Here is a 12108-nt window from a genome sequence, read left to right as displayed (position 1 = left end):
TCTCTGCTGGGTCTCCTGTCGTGTGAGGCTGCGTCATTGGTCGTCTGGTCCTGGATCAGCCTTCTTCACGTGCATAAACGGGTTTATGAAATGTGGAAGGTTTTCTGTTAGCTGGAGTAGCCTGAGAGGCTCCAGCTCTTATTGTCCTTCTCCCTGCTCCTGCGTTGTGATCTTCTGCCTCTAGCCTTTCCGCCACACGACCACCAGTCAGAAGATCTCAGTCAGCTCACCGTTGGTTGAGCGGTGGGGGGCTCTGAGAGGCGTGGTGGGTGAGCTGCTGTCCCTCCTCTCTCCCCAGGACGGAGCCATGCTCTGTGGGGAGGAATCGTGCTGGCGGCCCCTGGAGCAGGCGCTCCACCGACTGGAGGGGCTGCAGGCGGACTCCCGTATCCTTCCCTCGCCAAGAACCACAACAACCATTCAATGCGAGCGAGTGTAAAATCGACTTTCTCCTATTTCAAATATTTTTTTCCTTGTGTTACTAAAATTTATTACATATATTAGGATCATTTCAGAGCTCCCTCATGGAGTCATCATCTCTCATCTGAATACTTGGTTTCTACTAGAGTTGTACCGATACCACTATGAAAAATTCCTCCGATTCTGCCTAAAATGGATTATCGGGGTATCGATGAGTACAGAATCTATGCGCGATCCCATACCGTCACATGACCAGCTCATTTACTACACAGGCAGAGAACAGCAACACTACGCTGTTATGCTTGCGTTCGACACTAAGTAAGTAAGTTCAACATTGCTGTCATCGTAAGAGAACCATTCAATAAGAACAAGTTCTGTTAGCATCTACGATGCCAGTTGCTGTATCGCTATAAACTCTGTATCGGCCGATACTCAGGAATCTGAAACATCTGTCGGTTCTACCTCCTGGTTCTCTGGGTTCCTAGGTTCTTAACGACCTTGGGTTGACCTTCCCTTCCCTTTCTGGCCGAAGCAGAGAAACGTTATACGGCCAGTTCACCTCCGTTAGCACCTCGTTAATGACTTCCTGCTTCTCTATTGGGGCTTAATTAATGAAGTCCTGAAGTGATGATAGAATCTCTTCGTACCGGATGACAACAACAGGAATCTATCCAGGATTGTTTTTAATTTCCATGTTTGCGTCTGTTTAGGTTACCTTTCTCTTGGGTTTTGTTGTTAGTTTGAGTTCGTCCCAAGGTGAACCCTCGGTGGAGCTCAGACCACGAATTAAACTAAAGCACCTCTCTGCCTTCCCTTCAACTAATCCACCACATTCAAGAGGCTTTGGGTGTCAGCGTTAGTCTCATGTTTCATGACCGCACTGCGCCGCGGTTCAATCCCAACGCAGCGGGATGCAGGTAGCATTAATAAAGAACCAATCCGAGTGCTCCGTGAACTCCGCGGTGTTTCCCTGAGCTCCGGCGCTCAGAGTGGACGGCCCTGCTGGAGGCCTGTGGCTCTCTGCTGTCGGCCACGGAGGGCGCCGTCCCCGACGACAACGTCCACAAGCTGAGGGTGGCGGACCTGGCGCTGGACGCCTGCGTGAACCTGGGCGTCTGGGGGAGGGCCCTCACCTACGGGCTGAAGACCCTGCCCGCCTACAGGTGAGACCCACCCTGGGGGAGGCTGAGGCTGGGGTCTCCCCAGTGAGGTTCAGCGCCTCTTAGATGGAGTGATGGATAGATCGATGGATCCAGCTGTATTAGTCCCCCTGAGGGGGGATTCCTTTGTTACAGCAGTGGAAGACACGGGAGATAATATAGTACAATAAAAACACTGGGTAGTGCTAGCGTAACAAAATAAATGCCAATGTGAACGCTAAAGTAAGGAGAAAACGGTGGTAAACTGTATGAACTATAAAGTGTCCCAGTGCCAGTACTTCTCAATATATTAAAGTGTGTAGATGCAGTGGAAAAAACAGGTTAAGGACATGGTTAAGTGTGAAACATGGTTTAGAAAGTAGACAATAGTACAAACATGGATAAATGCATACATCTAAGGCTTTGTGTTCCCCCAAAAATGTATATTGTTTGTGTGTGTGTGTGGGACTCTGTTATTCTTCATGCTGTAACACTCATTAGCACTGGCAAACTGCTGACGCATGGTGAAAAATATGAGGTTTGTGTGTGTGTCTGCGTGTGCGTGCATGCGTGCGCAACCGTGTGTGCTCACAGAATGTCTATCCACTTGCGTACACTCCTTTGTGCGTGTGTGTGTTTCACACAAGCTAATGAGATGCTAATCCTCCCGTCACTGTTTGGCTTTATCTCGTTTGATGACGGTGCTCTTTACCTGGCCTGCACTCTCTAGTCTAACTACTCATCTGCATATTGGAATAATTAAACGTTATAAAGAAACATTTGAATAGTTGAATCTCCCATTTGATCCAAACATTTCTGGAAGGAGATGCAAATGTAGATATTTGATTAGAAAATGAGACACTTAAAAAGGCTCTGAACTTTACTTTTGAAATTAAGTTGCACAATGTCTTGAAGCATTTCGCTGTCATCATTAAATCTGTTTATTAAAGCGCTGCGTCTTTTAATTTGGATTAAAGTGCTTCTCACCCGATCCTGAACCCACGTTAAGCGAGCTGGACGCGGAGACTTCTAAAGGTCCGCCGAGGAAACACAAGCGTGTGTTTACACATGTGATTACATCAGAATGCTGTTGCTGATGTTCAAAGCAAACGCTAATCACATTAACATTTGATCCTCAGATACACACATGACACCCAGTAAGAAGCTCATACTCTGTTCCTTTCGGGCCAAACTTGCGTCAGCATTCTTCACTACTGTGGATTAATACTTCAAAGTGATCCCTTCAAAAATAGTCTGCTTACCCTGCAGTCCTGAAGCTCTCATTACGAAGCTCCTCAACAACATTTAGTCTTATTTTCCACCGCAGAGAGAGAGAGAGAGACTGAGCTCGATACGGCCAGCTAACAGCGAGCGCAGTAATTGATGGGGATCGTTATCCTCTTCGGTTTTCTGTTTCTCTTCTAAACTTTCTAGTTTTTGTAAATTTCATCAACAAGAAACGTTTGTTGTCAGAATACAGGCTCGAGCGAGTGCATTGCATTAGTGGTGTGTGATGGATGTGTGTGGTGTGTGATGGATGGTTAGTGTGTCGATATGAATCGGCCCTTTCTCCCGCTCTGTGGGGCTCCATCGTTCTCCTTCCTCTCAGAGGTCCACACCGATCCGGGAGTCTCTGTTCTGACCCTTTGACACTAAATGACATTTCGATTTTGTGTATTAGTTTGGACCATTCTTGCATGCCACGCGGGGCGTGTGTGTGTGTGTGTGTGTGGGGGCGGGACGTGTGTGTGTGTGTGTGGGGGGGGACGTGTGTGTGTGTGTGGGAGGTTGTGTGTGTGTGCGCGCGCGTGTGTGCGTGTGTGCGTGTGTGTGTGTGTGTGTGTGTGTGTGTGTGTGTGTGACTAATGGATCTGGTGTGAAGGGCAGGGCTCCAGTGGTGTAGCCGTAGCGTGTTAGCACGGCGGCGGGGGAGGTGACGGCTAACCCGCGCTCACAGCAGGTGATCCACCGCCGCCGCACCGGGACGGCACAGGCAGGCTTATCAATACCAACCAGAGGGGGAGACCGGGGGGGGGGGGGGGGTGTGTGTGTGTGTGTGTGTGTGTGATACTGGGCCAGACAGAGAGAGTTGCAGACGGGTGTGAGAAGGAGAAATGGCAGCAGAGATGGATCGATGCTGAGAAATGATGATCGGATTAGAGTGAGTGAGAGTGACGGGAGGGGGGAGAGACAGAGAGTGAGTGAGAGTGACGGGAGGGGGGAGAGACAGAGTGAGTGAGAGTGATGGGAGGGGGGAGAGACAGAGTGAGTGAGAGTGATGGGAGGGGGGAGAGACAGAGTGAGTGAGAGTGATGGGAGGGGGGAGAGACGGAGAGTGAGTGAGAGTGACGGGAGGGGGGAGAGACAGAGTGAGTGAGAGTGACGGGAGGGGGGGAGAGAGACGGAGAGTGAGTGAGAGTGACGGGAGGGGGGAGAGAGACGGAGAGTGAGTGAGAGTGACGGGAGGGGAGAGAGACGGAGAGTGAGTGAGAGTGACGGGGGGGGGGGGGGGGGGAGAGACGGAGAGTGAGTGAGAGTGACGGGAGGGGGGAGAGAGACGGAGAGTGAGTGAGAGTGACGGGAGGGGGGAGAGACGGAGAGTGAGTGAGAGTGACGGGGGGGGGGGAGAGAGACGGAGAGTGAGTGAGAGTGACGGGGGGGGGGGGAGAGACGGAGAGTGAGTGAGAGTGACGGAGAGTGAGGGAGGGTTAATTAGAGGGGAATAAGGGGGAGAGAGTGAGAGAGTGAAGGGAGGGGAGAGAGACAGAGAGTGAGAGAGTGACGTGGGGGGAGAGACAGAGAGTGAATGGTAGGAGATAAATTGAAAGGGGTAGAGTAATGGTGAAGGTTAAGCTCTGGAAGAAGAAGAGGAATAATAAATCAAACACTCATAGAAAGTGAACCTCACCCAGAGAATAGAGGGACTGAAGAACCGGTGAAACAAAGGGAATGGGAAGAGGAGAGAGATGAGAGGAAGAGGGGGGCTCTTTATATTCATCTCTTCTTCATCTTAGAGGGATGACAGGAAGTGAGGATGGCTGCAGGACTTCTCGGTCGCCCCCTCTCCCTCTTTTCAATCCCTTCATGCAATGCTCCTTTCCTCTTGCTGCCTTCCCTAATTCATTTCCTCGATTAAACCTTTATTTCATTTATATACGTGTGCGTGGGGGGGGGGGGACAGAAACCATTAAACTTGAGACCATGGGAGTGTTTCTTTCTGTGCAGGTCTTCATGTTTTAAACAGCGGGCCACTCCTAATGGCCTGAGAGGAAATGAGGACCATGAACAGAGCTATCGCTTACCTTACCTTACTGTGTGTGTGTGTGTGTGTGTGTGTGTGTGTGTGTGTGTGTGTGTGTGTGTGTGTGTGTGTGTGTGTGTGTGTGTGTGTGTGTGTGTGTGTGTGTGTGTGTGTGTGTGTGTGTGTGTGTGTGTGTGTGTGATTAGTCAGACTAAGATCGTTTTCTCTCTTTGCTAACGAACAGCGCAGAGCCCCACTACAGTGCCTCTCATTTGGGGACAGAGTAAATATCAACAGTCATGAAATATTAATCATCTGCTTCAACAACGGTGAACCAGGGCTCTGATACGCAGATCAAACCCAGTGCCAGGGGCTCTGGCTGTGGCTTTGAATAAGAGCAGTCAAACGCTGGTGTACTGGAATGAACTGTTGTCTCGGCTTTAAGACTTTGATTAGTACTATTTACCGCTAGGCCTACTTATTTCAGTTTTAACCCAGTTTTTGAATTTATTCGAACTGTTTGGGTTTTCAATTATGAAAAGAGGATAAATATGTATTTTCAACGGCAGGCAGGGAGATATTCTCCCCCTAACAAGAGTCATTAGTTCCATTGCGTTAAAGCTTTAATTTTATACTTTTATCGCTGTTCAATTCTCCGGCTGGTCTCCCCCCCCCCCCCCCCCCCCCCACCGCCGCGAGGCACGACTCCATAACGAGGGGAGCTGCGTGCTACAAAATGTTATTTCTCTCCAATTTACTCTCAGGAAAATAAGATGCGAGAGGGTTTATGGGGGGAACACACTCTCTGTCCGGAAGACAGAAAGTTAATGAATTTATTTTAATTGCTGTTCTGTTCTGCTCAATATGCAATGAGGAAATGTAATTGGTGTTGGCTGTTGACTGCGTTCCTCCGTGTGTGTGTGTGTGTGTGTGTTTGCGTGTGTGTGTTTGCGTGTGTGTTTGTGTGTGTGTGTGTGTGTTTGCGTGTGTGTGTTTGCGTGTGTGTGTGTGTGTGTGTTTGCATGTGTGTTTTGGCTGCGTCAACCACCGACGTGAAGATTAAACCAATATTGAAACTTGCTATTCATGAAGGAGTGTTTTTTCTTAATTTGTTCCTCCATAAAAATGTAAGTGTAGACCCAGAACGCAGTCCCCTCCTGACTGGCAAACCTCACACAGGAGGCTCCTACTGCCAGCCTCTTGGGTTGAAGTGGAGTTACAGCAGGTTTAGCATCGCACCTCATCCTGCGTTAGCCTGATGCTAGCTGACCCTCCTGATGCTAGCGGACTGATTCTAGATGTGCCTCCTGATGCTAGCTGGCCCTCCTGATGCTAGCTGACCCTCCTGATGCTAGCTGAGCCTCCTGATGCTAGCTGGCCCTCCTGATGCTACATGGCCCTCCTGATGCTACATGGCCCTCCTGATGCTAGCCTCCTGATGCTAGCTGGCCCTCCTGATGCTAGCCTCCTGATGCTAGCTGGCCCTCCTGATGCTAGCCTCCTCATGCTACATGGCCCTCCTGATGCTAGCCTCCTGATGCTAGCTGAGCCTCCTGATGCTAGCTGACCCTCCTGATGCTAGCCTCCTGATGCTAGCTGACCCACCTGATGCTAGCTGGCCCTCCTGATGCTACATGGCCCTCCTGATGCTAGCTGACCCTCCTGATGCTAGCTGACCCTCCTGATGCTACATGGCCCTCCTGATGCTAGCTGGCCCTCCTGATGCTACCCTCCTGATGCTAGCCTCCTGATGCTAGCTGGCCTTCCTGATGCTACATGGCCCTCCTGATGCTAGCTGGCCCTCCTGATGCTAGCTGGCCCTCCTGATGCTAGCTGACCCTCCTTATGCTAGCTGGCCCTCCTGATGCTAGCTGACCCTCCTGATGCTAGCCTCCTGTTGCTAGCTGGCCCTCCTGGTGCTAGCCTCCTGATGCTAGCTGGCCCTCCTGATGCTAGCCTCCTGATGCTAGCTGACCCTCCTGATGCTACATGGCCCTCCTGATGCTAGCTGACCCTCCTGATGCTAGCCTCCTGATGCTAGCTGACCCTCCTGGTGCTAGCCTCCTGATGCTAGCTGGCCCTCCTGATGCTAGCTGACATAGCATCTAATAGAACATTAGCTATGTTACATTAATACAAAAAAAGGACAATCTATCATTCCATAATCACACGTTTATGGTAACAATTGGATTTATTGCCCATGTCTAACCATGTTTGGTACAAGACATTGTGTATAGTTCATTGGGCTGATTAGGAGACTCTTTACAGGTCATTTTTGTAAAAAAGATTCTGCAACAGAAATGTCTGGATAAGTGATGTAATGTTTAAATGAGTAATGAAAGATTGATATGGTATAGTTGTGTATGTGAGTCTCTGCAGACTGTTGATGCATATGTGTGAGTCTCTGCGTGCATGTGTGTGTGATTGCGTGTGTGTGTGCGTGTGTGTGTGTGTGCGTGTGTGTGTGTGTGTCAGAATAGCGATCTGGCTGGTTGAGCTGAATGGAACCAGGTCATTATCATATGGTAATGAGATGGACAAGGTCGTTAGATGGTCAGATGGAGACACAGGTGGACTCCTCACAGTGCCGCCCCACAACTTACTGAAGACTGACCGTTTAGTGTGTGTGTGTGTGTGTGTGTGTGTGGGGGGGGGTGTGTGAGAGTGTGTCCTTCAGCTCACTCTTAAAGGTGATCCAGATATAAAATAGTTATTAAATGTTAGAGAATCTCCTGAGGTGCAACTGGACACCGAACGACACGTCGATACGCTGTCCTTAATAACCTGTGTGTGTGTGTGTGTGTGTGTGTGTGTGTGTGTGTGTGTGTGTGTGTGTGTGTGTGTGTGTGTGTGTGTGTGTGTGTGTGTGTGTGTGTGTGTGTGTGTGTGTGTGTGTGTGTGTGTGTGTGTGTGTGTCGTTTCGTACAGCATGTCCCAACTGTGTATTATATTAGTTTTGGCCTATTTCTCCTCCCTGAGTAGAATGCATGGATCTCTTTATTTCACTAATTTTATCATTTAGCAGATACTCTGATCAAAGGTTACATACATTGATTACAGCTACATGTTATTAAGGAGCCGGTACATGTTATTAAGGAGCAGTTACATGTTATTAAGGAGCAGGAACATGTTATTAAGGAGTAGATACAGGTTATTAAGGAGTAGGTATGTGTTATTAAGGTACGTGTTATTAAGGAGCTGGTCATTAAGGAGCAGGTACATGTTATTAAGGTACATGTTATTAAGGAGCAGGTCATTAAGTAGCAGGAACATGTTATTAAGGAGCGGGTCATTAAGGAGCAGGTACATGTTATTAAGGAGCAGTAACATGTTATTAAGGAGCAGGAACATGTTATTAAGGAGCAGGAACATATTATTAAGGAGTAGATACAGGTTATTAAGGAGTAGGTATGTGTTATTAAGGAGCATGCTATTAAGAAGCAGGTCATTAAGGAGCAGGTACATGTTATTAAGGAGCGGATCATTAAGGAGCAGGAACATGTTATTAAGGCGCAGGTACATGTTATTAAGGAACATGTTATTAGGGTTGGGTATCTTGCTGAAGGTCACCTGGAGGTGGGCTGCAGACGTGAGAGATTGGATGTGAGTGGTCTCTAGACCTTCTTGCCCCTGGTTCTAAGTTGCGTCTCATCCATCTTGTACCTCCAGAGACACTCAGCAATACCTCAAGGTCAAGGAGAGGAGCTCTAGAAGATGCAGCCTCCTGCCTCTGTAACCGTTGGTTACAGAGACGGGATGAGAGTACCAGGCATGGCATCCATCTCTGTTCTCTGTAGAATCCTCAAATTGCTTTCCAAATCCACTGTCATCGTTTTTTGAATATGTATTCAGGTCATGATGAAGAATAATATCAGAGGGCTTCAGACTGTGTTTGTCAAACACGAGCCTTAATGTGTTTGCTGGTATCATCCCGTGGCCTGGGTCCATGACTAATGACCTGCTGGAACTGTACCAGCTGAACTAATGTCGGCGCTTTGACTTGGTGCACAAAGCTTTGAATTCCAACGCCGCCTGCTCCTGTGTCTGTGTGAACGAGCAGTCGAGGGCTCTGTGTCCCTGAGACGGTAAATTAGTAATCACACTGTTTGTTAGAGGAGCAGAAGGAGTGTAATTATTAACTAGCGGGGGAACCCAGGGCCTGCTGCTCTGTCAGTCGGTTAGTTCTCCGACATGTTTCTGTTTGCAGCGCTGCGACCCAAAGCCAGCGCCACATTCATCTATCATCTAATTAATCTATTCATAGACAGTGCTGTAGTGAACTCAAATAAACACTTTTTAAATAATTGTTACTATAAAGAGGTGCATTCCGCCTAAGACAACGCTGTAGAGTTTACACCCATACAGAGTTTGAAGCTCTCCTTTTTCTCGACAATTAGTTTTCCCTGCTTTCTTTACGAGGTCTGTCCTGTTCCTCTGTCCTCTCATGATGTGTGGACCTCCCTTACTGTATGAGGACCGTCCTGTTCCTCTCATGATGTGTGTGTGGACCTCTCTTACTGTATGAGGACCGTCCTGTTCCTCTCATTTGTGTGTGGACCTCTCTTACTGTATGAGGACCGTCCTGTTCCTCTCATGATGTGTGGACCTCCCTTACTGTATGAGGACGGTCCTGTTCCTCTCATGATGTGTGTGTGGACCTCTCTTACTGTATGAGGACGGTCCTGTTCCTCTCATGATGTGTGGACCTCTCTTACTGTATGAGGACGGTCCTGTTCCTCTCATGATGTGTGGACCTCCCTTACTGTATGAGGACGGTCCTGTTCCTCTCATGATGTGTGTGTTGACCTCTCTTACTGTATGAGGACGGTCCTGTTCCTCTCATGATGTGTGTGGACCTCCCTTACTGTATGAGGACCGTCCTGTTCCTCTCATGATGTGTGTGTGGACCTCTCTTACTGTATGAGGACGGTCCTGTTCCTCTCATGATGTGTGGACCTCCCTTACTGTATGAGGACGGTCCTGTTCCTCTCATGTGTGTGTGGACCTCCCTTACTGTATGAGGACGGTCCTGTTCCTCTCATGATGTGTGTGTGGACCTCCCTTACTGTATGAGGACGGTCCTGTTCCTCTCATGTGTGTGTGGACCTCTCTTACTGTATGAGGACGGTCCTGTTCCTCTCATGTGTGTGTGGACCTCTCTTACTGTATGAGGACCGTCCTGTTCCTCTCATGATGTGTGTGGACCTCTCTTACTGTATGAGGACGGTCCTGTTCCTCTCATGATGTGTGTGGACCTCTCTTACTGTATGAGGACCGTCCTGTTCCTCTCATGATGTGTGTGTGGACCTCTCTTACTGTATGAGGACCGTCCTGTTCCTCTCATGATGTGTGTGTGGACCTCCCTTACTGTATGAGGACCGTCCTGTTCCTCTCATGATGTGTGGACCTCCCTTACTGTATGAGGACGGTCCTGTTCCTCTCATGATGTGTGTGTGGACCTCTCTTACTGTATGAGGACGGTCCTGTTCCTCTCATGATGTGTGGACCTCCCTTACTGTATGAGGACGGTCCTGTTCCTCTCATGATGTGTGTGTGGACCTCTCTTACTGTATGAGGACCGTCCTGTTCCTCTCATGATGTGTGTGTTGACCTCTCTTACTGTATGAGGACGGTCCTGTTCCTCTCATGATGTGTGTGTGGACCTCCCTTACTGTATGAGGACGGTCCTGTTCCTCTCATGATGTGTGGACCTCCCTTACTGTATGAGGACGGTCCTGTTCCTCTCATGATGTGTGTGTGGACCTCTCTTACTGTATGAGGACGGTCCTGTTCCTCTCATGATGTGTGTGGACCTCTCTTACTGTATGAGGACGGTCCTGTTCCTCTCATGATGTGTGTGTGGACCTCCCTTACTGTATGAGGACGGTCCTGTTCCTCTCATGATGTGTGGACCTCCCTTACTGTATGAGGACCGTCCCAGTCACATGACCTCGGGACTCCCCCTCCATGATGTATGTGTGTTCCTGTGTCCGTCAGGCGGTACTACCCTGACCCCCATCCGGCCCACGGCCTGCAGCTGATGAGAGTGGGGAAGCTGCATCACTACCTCGGGAACACCGAGGAGGCTATGGACCTACTCAGACAGGTGAGGTGCCCCCTTTGTCCCCTCTTCAGAACGGTAGCCAATACGATTCATCTTTAATCAATAGTTAATCATAAGAGAATCGTCGATGACCTGATGGAGGTTTTGTTTTTACATTTCTGGGTAAATTGTTTGCCGTGCGCAGGGCTATGAGATCCTCAGGATCACCCACGGTGAGGAGAACCCCCTGACCCAAAGGCTGTCCCTGAAGCTGGAGCAGTGTCGCGCTGAGATCCGCCTCTCCTAGCTCGCTGTGGTCCAATCCCGCGCTGAGATCACCTCTCCTAGCTGGCTGTGGTCCAATCCCACGCTGAGATTACCTCTCCTAGCTGGCTGTGGTCCGATCCCGCGCTGAGATCACCTCTCCTAGCTAGCCGCCATCCAGCGTTGAGATTGACTTCGTAATCGTCGACTTTATTCAAGATGTTTATTTCAATTTCCTCATCTATCAGGCCGACCACCTCAGAAATGATTTATTTTTTTACATATTTTGCAGAGGTAGGTGTCTGCATTTGTAGAAAATAATCTACACCAATTACCCCTGTAAACCACTGTACAATAAGGTGATATCTCTTCCAAACTTTTGATTAAAAAAACCTGTCCCAACTTTGTGTGTTTTGTGTTATTCAGTTGTCATCCAGAAAAGCATTTCATCATGTATTAATAGGATGTTCAAAACGACATGAAGCAGAATGTTCAATAACCTGAACCGAATGATCCTAAAAACTATTTTGTAAAATCTCTTCAAAAGATGATGACAGTATATTACTGTTTATGTTCCAACTCGCACGCACACACGCACACACACCCTCCCTCCCTCCCTCACGGTGTTTTGGGTGGGTGTGTGCTTGTTGATACAGTAAAACAGCCTTATCAGATGCTCTATTTTCCGCACTCTCCCCTCGTTAATCCTGCCATTGTGTGGCTGTGAGAGAGCGAGCAGGAGTGTGTGTTTCCACACGGTTCCTGTGTGTGAGGCTGAGTGTGTGTGTGTGTGTGTGTGGTCTCTTTTTGTTACGTACACTTCCCATGTTAATCCCGAACTTCCCTGATGACCACATTCCCTCTGACAACAGCCTGTGTGTGTGTGTGTGTGTGTGTGTGTGGGGGGGGGGGGGCAGCCTAACACGTAATTATCCTTCGCTCAAAATATGCATATTACATTAAAATACCTATTCTCAATCTGTCTTTTAAACATTTTATAG

The 12108-nt window shown here is 48.7% G+C and overlaps 1 protein-coding gene across 1 annotated transcript in view; it reads left to right on the top strand.

Moving 5' to 3' along the window:
• The window catches only part of LOC132472369 (histone-lysine N-methyltransferase SMYD3-like), a 19222-nt gene extending 7713 nt beyond the window's left edge, over positions 1-11509 (top strand). Inside the window, exons 3-6 of the mRNA XM_060071976.1 lie at positions 185-386; positions 1409-1583; positions 10798-10906; positions 11049-11509. Coding sequence (XP_059927959.1) covers positions 185-386; positions 1409-1583; positions 10798-10906; positions 11049-11150 — 588 coding nt within the window. The 3' untranslated portion in view covers positions 11151-11509. The remainder of the gene's footprint in view (positions 1-184; positions 387-1408; positions 1584-10797; positions 10907-11048) is intronic.
• The last annotated feature ends 599 nt before the right edge of the window (positions 11510-12108 follow it).

Source organism: Gadus macrocephalus, chromosome 14, assembly GCF_031168955.1.
Source record: "Gadus macrocephalus chromosome 14, ASM3116895v1".
Lineage (NCBI taxonomy): Eukaryota > Metazoa > Chordata > Actinopteri > Gadiformes > Gadidae > Gadus > Gadus macrocephalus.
This window is presented reverse-complemented; position numbering and strand designations above follow the sequence as displayed.